Source organism: Tursiops truncatus, chromosome 6, assembly GCF_011762595.2.
Source record: "Tursiops truncatus isolate mTurTru1 chromosome 6, mTurTru1.mat.Y, whole genome shotgun sequence".
NCBI lineage: Eukaryota > Metazoa > Chordata > Mammalia > Artiodactyla > Delphinidae > Tursiops > Tursiops truncatus.
The window spans coordinates 26,526,792-26,540,550 of record NC_047039.1 but is presented as its reverse complement, the minus strand read 5'-3'; the positions used below and the strand labels follow the sequence as shown (position 1 = coordinate 26,540,550).

General features: G+C 56.7%; 1 protein-coding gene across 11 annotated transcripts in view; it reads right to left on the bottom strand.

The window, feature by feature from the left end:
- The window catches only part of WNK2 (WNK lysine deficient protein kinase 2), a 153,649-nt gene extending 144,403 nt beyond the window's left edge, over window positions 1–9,246 (bottom strand). For 5 of the 11 annotated variants that reach the window (XM_033857809.2, XM_033857810.2, XM_073805945.1 and 2 more), the window contains exons 1-2: window positions 8,997–9,246; window positions 7,755–8,434 (exon numbers count right to left, since the gene is read on the bottom strand). In XM_033857809.2, coding sequence (XP_033713700.1) covers window positions 7,755–8,432 — 678 coding nt within the window. In that variant the 5' untranslated portion in view covers window positions 8,433–8,434; window positions 8,997–9,246. The remainder of the gene's footprint in view (window positions 1–7,754; window positions 8,435–8,996) is intronic. The other 6 variants (XM_033857811.2, XM_033857812.2, XM_033857814.2 and 3 more) reach the window with 2 other exon arrangements.
- Between the last annotated feature and the right edge of the window lie 4,513 nt (window positions 9,247–13,759).

Genomic DNA, 13,759 nt, shown 5'->3' with positions numbered 1-13,759 from the left:
GCTGAATGATATGGTGAGAGTGTGAAGTTTTGTAAGATGTCGTCATACTGTCTTCCAAAGCGGCTGTACCATTTTGCATTCCCACAAGCGATGAATGAGAGCTCCTGTTGCTCCACACACTTGTCAGCATTTGGTGATGCCAGTACTCTGAATTTTGGCCATTCTAATAGGTGTGAAGAGATATCTCATTGTTTCAATTTGCATTTCCCCAATGAAACATGATGTGGAGTGTCTGTTCATATGCTTATTTGCCATCTATGTATCTTCTTTGATGAGATGTTTGTTAAGGTCTTTAGCCCACTTCCCCCCACCCCCACCCCCGAGCTTTCCTCTGTTCAAGAAGCCAAGGTCAGAGGCAAGGAGGGGACCATGGTTCTGTGTTCCCCTTCCGTGACCCACAAAAAAGGTCTTGGCCTATTTTTTTTTTTATAATGACGAATTTTTTCTCTGAACTTTATTGATTTATTTTATTTATTTTTGTTGTGTTGGGTCTTCGTTTCTGTGCGAGGGCTTTCTCTAGTTGTGGCAAGCGGGGGCCACTCTTCATCGCGGTGCGCGGGCCTCTCACTATCGCGGCCTCTCTTGTTGTGGAGCACAGGCTCCAGAGCGCAGGCTCAGTAGTTGTGGCTCACGGGCCTAGTTGCTCCGCGGCATGTGGGATCCTCCCAGACCAGGGCTCGAACCCGTGTCCCCTGCACTAGCAGGCAGACTCTCAACCACTGCGCCAAAAATAGGGAAGCCCCTATTTTTTAATCTGGTTGTCTGGTTTCTTATTGTTAAGTTTTAAGAGTTCTTGGTATATTCTGGGTAACAGCCCTTTATCAGATAGGTGTTTGACAAAGATTTCCTCCCAGTCTGCATCTTGTCTTCTCATTTGCTTATAGGCCTTTGCAGAAAGAAGTTTTTCATTTTAATGAAGCTGAACTTAGAAAGTTTTTCTTTCATCCATCATATCTGTGGTGTTGTATCTAAAAAGTAACTGTCAAACCCAAGGTCACCTACATTTTCTCCTATGTTATCTTCCAGGAAATTTACAGTTTTGCATTTTACATTTAGGTCTATGATCCATTTTGAGTTAACTTTTGTGAAAGGCATAAGGTCTGTGTCCATATTCATTTTTTTGCATGTGGATGTACAGTTGTTCCAGTACCATCTGTTGAAATGACCATCTTTCTCCATTGTGTTGCCTTTGCCCCTCTGTCAAAGGTCAGGTCATATATTTATGTGTATCTGTTTCCGGGCTCTCTATTCTGTTTCATTGATCTATTTCTCTATACCACACTGCCTTGATCATTTTTCTTTTATTCTTTTCCAAAACTTCTGACATAAATTGGAGGTAATGATCAAGTATTCCAGGAAATCTTAGAATTCAAGTCTCTCAGGAACAGAACTGGATATGAAAAATACTTGAAGCGGGAAAACCTACAGCTGACTCAGGTTGCCAACCTCAGATAGGCTGGGCTTCTGCATCCTCACCAGGGGGCCTCTCCACCCAAAACACAGCTCCTGGATTGTCTGTGGCCAGAAGCAGATCCTAATATGCTTCTTAGAGATTCCACCTGCTTCACTCACACCCTTTCCTTATCTGCAGCTCACCAGCCAGGTGCTCAGGTAGAGCTGCAGGGGCACAGGCCCTCAGTCTGCCTGCACCTGGAGGCCCCTGGGCCACCCCAGGGGCCCACCTCCAGCCTCAGGCAGGCCTCCCTGCTCCTCCAGGTTCCGCTTGCTCTCCACTTCAATCTCAGCTTCTTAAACTGTTCATCTGCAGGGTGAGAAGAGGCTTAACTCTGAGTGCCCACTCTCAGCAGTGCTGCACACTCGGTGCTGAATGTACCTCTCCACAGTCCCCATTGCACAAACAGGTAAACCGGCGTTCAGAAAGGCGGGTGCCCTCTCTATGGCCTCCCCACTGGGAAGCTGTGGGGCTGGGGTCCGAATGCAGCAGGACGCGCTCCCACAGTGTTTGTATGCACTGCACGGTGTGCCCTGCCTGGCTGCGAGGCTCCTAAGCGCCCCTTCCCACCACCTCAGGCAGAGGCTGGCACCGTTCAGCCACGGCAGACCACAAAGGAGACCCGAGCCTGTGGCCTGAACCCCTGCAGGACGGAGTCAAGCTCTTCCCCATCTAAGTGGTGACCTACGGCTCCGTGTTCTCACCTTCGGCATCATCCAGCTCCAGCCTGAAGCCAGCCCAAGCTACTGGCCCCAAGAGATGCCTACAGCCAGGCAGAGGGCTGCTAGGGTCAGCCATTCTGGAAGGTGAGTGGCAGACACCCAACAAGTCCAGCCAGCCCAGGACCGCAGGACAGTCTCTCCACAGACTGACTCCCTTGCTTCCTGCAGGCTTCTCGCAAACACCCCTCCTCTGTGAGAACCTGGCTCTCCCACCATGACTCTCCTGCTGACTGTGGTACACCAGGGCTGGAACCAGGACACATGCTCAAAAAATGCCTGCTGAGGGCTTCCTTGGTGGCGCAGTGGTTGAGAGTCTGCCTGCCGATGCAGGGGACACGGGTTCGTGCCCCAGTCCGGGAAGATCCCACATGCCGCGGAGCGGCTAGGCCCGTAGCCATGGCTGCTGAGCCTGCACGTCCGGAGCCTGTGCTCCGCAACGGGAGAGGCCACAACAGTGAGAGGCCCGCGTACCGCAAAAAAAAAAAAATGCCTGCTGAGCCAATAAACCACACCAGCCTGCGCTGCTGAGCCTGGGCACGAGACCCAGCATTGGGAACCCTAGGGAACGTCCAGTCTCTACGCTTCTCTTATCAATTCTTTCCCTTGCCACCATAATGTTCCAGCTAACAGTCCACCAGCAAAGCTTCACCCACCTCAGAGTTACCCAGTCACCACCTGGAAATGGCACAAGAGGTGGGGAGATGCTCACCAGCCCTCCACCCAAGTTAGACAGTCTGGGGATCCCCCCCTCTGGGGTCCAAGTCACTGGGCAATTCAGGCCTGAAATGCTCAGCCTGGTACCCTCACACGCCAGAGCCCTGAGGATACCTTGAGAGGCACACACTCGGCCACAGGAGCACCTGCTTCCAACAGGGAATAAGCTGCAATGCCCAATGTGCCCACAGTGGTGACCCACAGCTCGGGCTGCTTGTTCATCATTGCTGACCACACTCCCCTCCCCAACAAAGCGTGGGGATAGGGGAGGGGCCTCTGGGTTCTGGATGCCCACACTTCTGCACTGATGGGCCCCTCCCCAGTGCATTTCACAGGCCTGTCAGGAAGTTGGCACCAGCCTTTCTCACCAACCAAACTAGAACTGTGGTCAAGATGACACATGAGAGGCTTCCCTGGTGGCGCAGTGGTTGAGAGTCCGCCTGCCGATGCAGGGGACACGGGTTCGTGCCCCAGTCCGGGAAGATCCCACATGCTGCGGAGCGGCTGGGCCCATGAGCTATGGCCGCCGAGCCTGCGCGTCTGGAGCCTGTGCTCCGCAACGGGAGAGGCCACAACGGTGAGAGGCCCGCATACCGCCAAAAAAAAAAAAAAGATGACCCATGAAACATCATTTGGGAAAGCAAGCTCAGTGTTGACACCCAACTGCTTTCAAATTACACCTCTTCCAACAAAATTGTGCCCTTAGAAGATTTTTTAAAAATAAAAATATAAAAGCAGGGTGACTGCCAGCCAAATTGAGTTGAGCCCTTTCTAAGCATCTTGCTCCAGCAAGTGAGCACCATCTCCTCTGCACACCCCCTCATCTCCCCATGTCAGCCAGATCGGGCTGCTTGTGGCTCCTCTGAAAGCAACACCTGACCCTCCCACATGAGGCCACAGGGGAGACCTCTCAACCCTGGGCCTGCGGCTGCCCAGCACCACAGGGCACATGCCTGGTCTATGAAAGGCGATGATGCACCTATGTGGTCAGGTGTGTGAGCTCAGCACCCAGTACAGGTGGGGCACCCACAGCCATGGGAGCGGTGCCAGACCACACCAATAGCAGGCAGACCTAGCCACCCTCTGAGGACAGCAAGGGGACCCAGCATGCTCAGCACGGCTGCACACGACAGGCGCCTACAGGCATTATCCACTGCCAGGGTGCAGGAAGGTGACACAGAGGTCTGGCTGTGGTGGGTGAGTTGGGAAAAAACGAGTCCTCCGTGGCCACACGAAGGAGACATCAGCAGATCCTGTGGTCCCCACATCCACAGCCTCTCCCTGGCCTGGAGTCCAGGCCATCACCACCCCACAGGAGCCCAGGGACCTCTGGGCAGTGCAGAGCAGCAACAGGACAGCTTCATGATGACACCTGAGGGGTCCAGACACCTGTCCCTGGCTGATGGGGGCTCAGGCCCCATGGTACCTCTTCAGGACTCTCATGGCCCTCAAAGTCCCTGCAAGTACTCCAGGCAGAGGGTCAATGACTGACACCTCCATGAGGCTAAATGACTCCCACACTGGGCACAGGCCAGGACACAAGTGAGGGAAACATGAGTTGCGGGTGGAGTCCCCCAAGAGGCCGTGCCCAACCCTGTAACTGCAGCTCAAAGCAGCCTTCTGTGAGCAGGAGGCAGCACAGAGGACCCTTGGAGACAGGGGCCTGCTGATGGGAGGGGGCAGCACCGACCAAGGGGGCTGAAAACCAAGGCTCTCTCCAAGTTCTCGAGGAAGACACTTAAGCAGGTGGTCCAGGAAAGGCCAACAGGCCGCCTCCAATGAGGCTTCTGGACACTGGCTGGGATCTGGGTTGGCTGCATTTTCTCTGCTCGGAGGCCCCACCCCTGGCTCAGAGGCATCAGCAGGTGAGAGAGGGTGCCTGAGTCACCTGAGACCATGTCAGTGGTCTACACCTACCCCCACCCCAGGCAACCCAGCGTCAACCAGAAGCCTCCAGCTATCCCGTGCACTGTCTGACAGGATGGGGTCTGTGAGGGGCCAGAGCTGGCCACAGGGACGTGGGAAATGTGAGCCAGAGTAAAGGCAGTGCTCTGGGTGCATTTGTACTTTCCCTGTTGCTGTTATGTGTCCTGGTGCCAGAAATGAACATTCATTCAAAAGAAAACAGAAGGGGAGGTAATATTTTTAAATGGCTTCCCCCCAAAAATCAATGTCAGCTTCAAACGTCTGGAGAATTCAGGAGATGAAAACACCTCGCTGCCCTTCACTGTGATATGAACACATATTGCCCTTTCTGCAAAGCTCTTTCGACACTAAATTACAGAAGGAAACTTGAAGTCGTGGGGATCTTACATCCTCCAAGCCAGACTTATTAGGTCCAAAAATGCGGCCTTTCCTCCCCTTGGCAGGGAACCCTGGAAAAAGCAAGCGGGTGACACTGTCTCAGTTCTGGGGGAGGCAGGCAGGTGCCATCATCCCCCATGGTCCCAAGGTTGAGAGGAGGAAACAGACTTTTGAGGGTCGACTTCCAGGGCATTCCAAAGATGCCAGCTGAGGAGCTTATGGGGCTTGGGGAAGGGAGGGTTGGAGGGCAGTAGGAATACTGCAAAGCTCCCCGTACTGAAGGTCAATGCTCCTGGCAACCCACCCTCCAGTGGGAGCCCTGATGCTTGGGAATTCTGGGGGCTGGGTGGAGGATGAACATCTCCACCCTGTGCACTAGGAAACCCCCTCCCCAGGCGCAAAGCCAGCACGCCACCTGTCGCCCTCCCTGGTGCTTGCTGGTCCGAGAGGACTAACCTGGCGCCCTGCCCTCCACCCTTATCTCCTCTCCTAAGGACGGCCATGCTAGGTGGCCTCTTCCCATGATGCTGCAATCCCCCTCTACCATCTGTATCCTCACAGGTGACCTTGGTGGGCTCTCAACAATAAAATGGGGGAAACAACAGCCTCCTGTTTGGTGAAAAGGAGAGTGCACACACAGCAGGCTCTAGGCTGGTTCCCAGCCCCCTCTGGTGTAAAACCCTCTCAGACCTACCCATCAGAAGGCAGCTGACCCTAACTGCTGCATATCAGCCCTCTTGCTGGGGGAGATACAGGAACAGCTTCCCGGCTGGCATGGGGCCCCCAGTAACTACTGTATAAGAAGCAAAACCAGACAGATTAGAAGCCATCTCCCACTTTCCTACTCCCACCCAGAGTACAGGAGTAAAAGCCCCCTGGACAGCAGCCAGGCTCCACTCCGGTGCCGCTCTGCTTAGGGACCCAGAGGCAGAACAGCTTGCCTTGCCTTAAAGGGAATGGGAATTAACAACCTCCTCCAAGGGTCACATGCGCCTGCAATGCCTCAACCAGATCAGCTGGGCTCTGCTGCTGAGGTCTAACTCAGCTCCCGCCTGCTGCAGCACCCCCACTCCTGTCCTCCACCCGCAGAGGCATTCCGCAGCAGAGCACCAGTGGGTGCTTGGAGTGCAACACCAGGTCACTTGCAAGAGCGAGAAGGCGAGGAGGGAAGGCACACAGCCACACTCTGGAATCAGGAATCCTCTTTTCCCTCTCCGGTCTTCCCTTTCCGGGTCCTCTCTCCCCTGTGCGTTCACACACAGCAGTGATGCCCAGCTCACTCCTATGCCATCCCAGCACACCATCCCCAGGGCCCCAGACCACAAACCACTGAGGCCACCCCTCAGCAGGTCCCCGAACCTGCAACCGCGAGGGAGGGGAGTTCTCAGTCCCTCTCAGTGAGGGACTCGATAGGCCACCCCGGCTCCACCATGAAAAGTCCCTATTTCCACAACAGAACCAAGGAGCTGTGAGGAGGGGTGGTCTCCGAAGCTCTTTGTCTCAGGAGAAAGGCTGAGGACAGGTGGACACGGGACAAATTAGCCAGCTCACATATACACACACACACAGGCCACCCTGCAGGGGCCCAGAGGACAAAGCAACCAAATCCCACTTCTGAGCCAAAAAGGCAGGCTGCCTGCAGTGTGGCAGGCGGCCTGCATCAGGACTGGCAGGCCCAGCTAACTTTCCAGGGCGCTGGGGTAGGCTTACATCCGCATGGCCAGCTCTCGCAGAGTCCAGCCCCATGTCTGACAGCTGTTCCCCCAAACAAGGGAGGGCCAATAAACACCCACTGTGACAGGTGCTGCCCCAGCTTCCACGGCCGGCCCAGGACAGCCTGAGTTACCGTTTATATAATCTTCCAGGGCTGGGGCTGACATAGCCAACATGAGGGCAAGGTTATGAAAAATGCAAGTCCAGAGCCTTTGCATCCACAAAAACCAAACCTAAACAAAACCAAACCCCACCTGCATTTGACATGACTGGGTTTTAAGACTTCTCACATATCCATTTTGTGAACTAACGGGACATAGTGACAACACTTCCACGCTTTGCCCCAGAGGCGCCAGGGCCCACCATCCCTCACCATAAACAGACCCCAGGTGAAAAGCCCCTCAGACATCCCCAACTGGGGCATCCACACTCTGCAAGACGCAGTAAGGTGCTCATTTAAGAGCAGCTGAGAGTCCCCCAAACCACCCTGTGACCACTTGGACACAGGGCCCTGCAGCCCACACACTGCTTCTGCACAGACACAGACGATCCAGACAGCCTGGGTCAGTACAGCCCAGAAGAAGGAGCGGCACTGATCGGCACTGAAAGACACGCCCTCCAAGTGCCCAGTCTCCATCATGGGCCCACATCGTGCCACACTTAGACACCACACACTGGGAGATCCGACCTCCGTCACCCAGCCATCACCACACAGACCACCAGCGCAACCAACCACCCACCCAGAGGGTGACACACAGAGGGCCGCTGCCAAGGGTGGCTAAGGCCAGGCATGGCCCGATGCCAGAACGCACTCGCCCACCACCACCTGCGTGCATCTCGCCCCTCACCTGCAACTCGCACCAGGCTACCTCCACCCAGGTCTCCGTGTCCAGCCCCTTGTAGACCGTCTTGAAGGAGCCGCGCCCAAGCTCAATGTCGAACTTGAGGAAGCGGCCGTCCAGGGAGGTGGCCACAGCCTTGAGGTCGTCCTCGTCGTCCTCCTCCTCCTCGGGCTCCTCCCGGCGTGCGCGCCCGAGCTCTGGCCTCGCCTCGAGAGCCCCCACGTCCTCCTTCCTCGCGGCCGCCGCCGCCTCCTCCTCTCGGGGACCGCCCACGGGGGCAGGCGCGGGCGAGGGCGCGGGGTCCGGGCCAGGCTCCTGCGTGCCCGCGGGCTCAGGGCCGGGGTCGGCAAGGTCGCCCAGCGGCGCGGCAGGCGCGTCAGGAGTGGGGACTGCCGGGCGACCGCGGGCGCGCTCGGCGATGAGGCGGCGCGTCTTGCAGAATAGCAGCACCCTTCGCTGCAGCGGCTGCGGGGGCTGCGCGCCCGGCGACTCGGCCCCCTCCAGGCCCAGCGGCTCCTCCTGATCAGAATCCACCACGCTGCGTCGCAGGAAGCGCTGGGGCCCGGGCCGCGCCGCCCGCGCCCGCGGCACCGCCGCCGGCTCCGCCATGCCCGCGGGCCCCGCACCGCGCCCCGCCTCCATCAGTGCGCCGGGGGCGTCTCGGCGGCCGCCATCGTGGTCCATCTCTGCGAGCAAGGACACACAGGCCCGTGTGAGCGCGGGCCTCGCCGCACCTGCCCGGGACGTGGGATGAGACAGCGCCGCCCCAGGGCCCACGGCCTGCCCGCCCCGGCCGCGGAGGAGCCTGCTGGGCTGTCCCTGGGGCGGGCGGGGGAAGGGGGGCTGCAGACCGGACCAGGAGGCCGGGCTGGATGGGAGGGAGCCGTGCCCTGCTCAGGCCTGGGCCGGAGAAGAGCCCTGCTGGGCTGTCCCGGGGGACACGAGGGAGGCTGCAGAAGGGGCCGGAAGGCCGGGGAGAGGGGCACCTGCGCCCTGCCCAGCCCCGGGGAAGGGGGCCTACTGGGATGTCCCTGGGAGGTGGGGGTGGTTAACACGGGGCCGGGAGGCCCGGGCTGGGGGAGTGCCCTGGGCCGCGGAGGGGTGAAGGAGGTTGGGGAAGAAGGAGGTAGTGGCCAGGCGGCGGCTCCACAAAGGACGCTGCCCGGGGCGCAGGAGGGGCGCGCGGGGAGGGGGATGCGGCGGCGCGGCGCGCACACAAAGGCGGCGGGCGGGGGGCTCGGCACTCACAGGGCGAACGGGCGCCGTCCATGCCCGCGGCTCGGCGGCCCCGGCGGGCGAGGCCGCGCTCAGGGCCAGGATCCGCGCTCGGGGCTGGGGTCTGCGCTCGGTCCGGGGTCGCTCTCAGGGCCGGGGTCTGCGCTCCAGACCCGGGTCACGCTCGGTGCCGTATCGCCGCGCTACTTCCTCCAGCCAGCCCGCTGCGGGGCCGCGCTCCCGGGTGCTGCTTCTGCTCCGCGCGGCTGCGCTCCCGCATCGGCTCAGACCCTGCGCGCGAGGAGGGCGGGGCATTCGGCTGCCCGCCCCCGGCCGGAGCGGCGGGGCGGGGCCTGGCACGCCCACCTGTCCTCCGGCGCGCGCGGCCACCTGCGGGCCAGCCCCTGGGGCCGCGCAGGCCCACTGCGGCCCTCATGTTCCCCCTCCGGCGGGTACTGCTGGCCCCTGAGGATCTTTGGAATGCCCCATGCGGCTGCTGGCCGCGAATGGTCTGTTATCCCCCCCTGCAAACCTGGCTTGGCCATCCTAGTTTGTCCACCTGGAAAGGCTGCCAGTTCCAAGACTCGGTCAGTCCAGGAAGACACCCTGAGTTGCAAGCCTATCCGTTTCAAGCCTGTCCATGATGACGTGCCTAGGCCTATCAAAGGGAAAACTGAGAAGGGATGGAGCTAAGCATGTTCCAGACAGACGCATGCAAGCCAGTCTGGCTTCCACCGTTCTCCCTGGGACATACTCGTGGCAAGTGGGCATCATGCCTGCCTGGTAATGGAGGAGATGACTGGCAATTCACGTCATCACCGGCAGACTGCTGCCCACCGACAGCTGGCAGATGTACATAATACGGCAGTAGTATCCCCACACATTGCAGCGGCAACCTAGGTGCTGGGGGACTACAGAGGACCTGTCCTTGACTCAGCGCTATGTGCTCTCTGAGTCCACAGAGGTAGTTTTGGGCAGCCCTGTTTGCATACCTCTCATGACAGGGAGCTCACTCTCTCTGCCGGCCCATGACCCATGAGAACACAGCTAAGCAGTTAGGTCACAGTTTGCTCATCCATGAGATGGACATAATGGTCAGTGCACAGCTGGTGTTCGACAAATGCTTACAGAGGCAGGGAGGAAAGGAGACAGGGCCTACCCTCTGCCTCTGCTCCAGTCAGTCCCCAGCAAAGCCCACTGGTAGGAAGGTCAGGGTCTGGCCTTGCCCCCAGGGAGCCCCAGTCAAGAGGTACTTTTGAGGATGCGTGTGCCTTTCAGTGGCCTCAGGGGTCAGTCTAGTGGTCAGACCCAGTACAGCCGGGCCACCTCCCTGAGTGCCCCCCACAGGCTACTACATGGGGAGGTGGCTCCTCACTTGACCATGTGGGGCCCACCCCAGGGCAGGTGAAACAGTGGAGAACCCAGGTCCCATAAGGGGACAGGGGCAAATGGGGGGACTGTGCCAGGAGAGCAGAGTTGGAGGCAACAGGGGTATCTGGGGGTGATGGGGGCAGCAGGGGTGTCCTGGGGTGATGGGGGCAGGGTAGGCTTCTCAGGGAACTGAAGGAAGGGTACTGGGGCAGACAGATGGAGTGCGGGTATATGGACCTCGCAAGCTTGGGCTCTTAGGCCCTGGAACCTCCTGCAACTGGGTGGGCAAATAATGGGGCCCCTGGGACTCTGGCCACTTGAGGAAGTCTCCCCATCCAGTGGGGGCCGAGAAGTTCTATAACACAGTTTTTTTCCTCTCTTATAATAAGATGATATAACATTTCTTTTACTCTGTTCTCTGTAAAAATTTGAAAACGTGTTGATTTTTTAAATAACAGCTTCATTGGGATATAATTTAGATACCATAAAATTCACTCTGTGTACAATTCAGTGGTTTTTAGTATATTCATAGAGTTGTGTGACCATCACCACTGTCTAATTCCAGAACATTTTTTATCGCCCTCAAAAGAAACCCATGCCCATTAGCAGTCACTCCACATTACCCCTCTCTCAGCCCCAGGCTAGCAGTAATCTACTTTCCGACTCTATAGATGTGCTTATTCCTAGCATCACATATAAGTGGAATCATACAACAGTCCTTTGTGACTGGCTTCTTTCATTCAGCATAATGTTTCACTTAGTCCACATTATAGCATATATCAGTACTTCACTTCTTTTTGTGGCCATATTGATTTTTTAAGAGCAAGTACTCATTAAAGAAAGTTAAGATAGAAAAAGTAGAAATAAAAACTTTTTTAAGTTGTTACCCAAGTGTGATCCCATGGCACCTCCTGTGGCAGGCACATGTCTTTCCATGTGCAGCTGTCCACTCAGGAGACACTCAGAAGGCTTGCATCAAATAACCAAATAATGGGGACTTCCCTGGTGGTGCAGTGGTTAAGAATCCTCCTGCCAAGGCAAGGGACACGGTTTCAAGCCCTGGTCCAGGAAGATCCCACATGCCGCGGAGTAACTAAGCCCGTGTGCCACAACTACTGAGGCTGAGCTCTAGAGCCCGTGAGACACGACTACGGAGCCGATGTGACACAACTACTGAAGCCCACATGCCTAGAGCCCATGCTCTGCAACAAGAGAAGCCACTGCAATGAGAAGCCCACACACCGCAATGAAGACTAGCCCCCACTCGCCACAACTAGAGAAAGCCTGTGTGCAGCAACGAAGACACAACGCAGCCAAAAAATAAATTAATTAAATAAATAAATTTATTTTAAAAAATAATAATAACCAAATAATGATTCAAACCTTTTCTTTCCTATGCAGCAAGTTACCATTTAATTTTACACAGGTAGGCTCACACCAGATGCTAGGTTCATATCCTAGCTGGTTCAGTCCAGAGAATGCGGCTTCAGCCCTCAGATGTCCTAGAATGTGCAGGTGTTTGAAATCCTCTACCCATCACCCTGCTGAAGTGAGCCTGCTGCCAGGTGTGGGGGTTGCTATCAACACTCAGGCTCCCCTCAGGAACCACTCCCAAACTGCACCACTCAGTTCCTGGCCCTCAGGAATTTTGTTTTAATGGACACAACTTTTAGAAACAACTTTTAAACTTTTCTGGTTAAAAGTCTGAAGAAGAACAGCTAAGACCACTCAGTGGTCATTCCTACCCATTCAGTAGCCTGAGCCATGGGGGTGCAGATCAGTCTCAGTGGGGAACTGCTAGGTGGGCACAGAGGGCACCTGCACACCTTCAGACCAGCCTTCGACCTCTGCAGGAGTTGCGGTAAATTCGGGAGCTGGAGCACTGCGTTCGCCGTGACTGTCATCCTTGTTCACAGCCCGCCCTTCATTCTCAGCCTCTTAAGCACTCGGTAGAAGTAGACGGGGTGTGACTTCCTCTGGTTGCTCACAAGAGGTGATGTCAGTGTCCACCACCTGAGACCCACTGAGTGAGCCCTCTTTTAGTGTCTCAGAGCAGGATTGAAGTTGATCTGCAAAGAGAAGGACCAAGTGGCCCTAGAGACCTGCATGGATCACGAAATATGGAGACAGGCAGAAGAAAACACAGGTCATTTTCCACGTTTTCATCTCTCCTAAAGCCCCAGGAATTTTACCTAGGGATCTTGAGTAACTGATAGCCATACAAAATGGGGGTGGGTCACTGAGCCCAGCGGGTGGTGGGGCCTCAAGTAAGTCATGCTGCTGAAATAATAATAATGATGATGATCCCCAGTGCTGAGCTAAGTCTTTGCAGGAATTCTCTTGTCTTGCCCCACACTGTCCTAGAGGGCCCTGTTATCAGATAGGAAGCAGCAAAGAGGCAAAGAGACTTGCCTGAGTTAGTCGACCGCAGGCAGTGGGCCCAGAGGTGAACGAGGCCAACTTACCCACACCCCACAGTGAGCTGCCTCTCAGCCTGCAACGGCTGCCAGCCAGCCTTTTCAGGACTTTGTGGCCAGTCCTTGCCCATCGACTTTCGCTAGCTCCAGGGGCCGGTCTTCGGCAAGCTGGCACATTCTCCATCGTGCCAGCTCTCTCTCATCCTCTCTTAGCACCTCTGTCCACATGGCCCCTGGAGCTCTAGCTCTGCTGGCTCTGCTGTCACATGCCCATGACCCAATCCACCTTCAGCTCCACCCCATATAGCACTGGGGCTGGGAGTCTGTGCTCCACCTCTCCCAGCCCCCAGCGACTTCAGGGAGGCATTGCCAGAGGAGGTGCTGGTGGCAGCAGACTGGAAGGGGCTGCCATCCACATCCACTGGGGAAGGGGTAGAAAGAGCTCTCCATCAGGCTTCTTTTAGTCCCCAGAGCCAGTCACACAGCTCCACTCCCCTTTGAGGAAGCAGCCAGAGCGCAGCAGCTTCCCCTTCTACACTCCCAATCCCCCGGGGGCTGAGCATCCCCTGGGGTGGCTTTCCCTCCAAGCTTCCTTCTGTCCATACCCAGAGTGTGCGCTGCAGTCTGGGTTTCAATGGGAGCAGAGCCCCCATTGTGCTCACTCAGCCCTGCCAGCACCTGGCATCTAACCCCTGGTATTGAATGGATTTCCACCCAGTCTCAGCCTCAGCTCTCTCCTCAACTCTAAACTCCTTCCTCTTAGGGGGTCCGTCTTAATGGGCAGGCCGAGGAGTCAGGACCCTCCTTCAATTCTAGCTTGACCTCAGGCCCAACCACATCTATCCACTGCCCTTCAGAGCAGCCACATCCCGGTGAGGCCCCAAATTCTGGGCTATGTTCTCCTCTTGGTCCTGATGGTGCATGCCAGCCCTTGCTCACCGTGGATCCGCTGCCTCTGTCTCATCCTGCTGCCCAAATGGATTCACTGAGCAGATTGGCCCAGGCTTC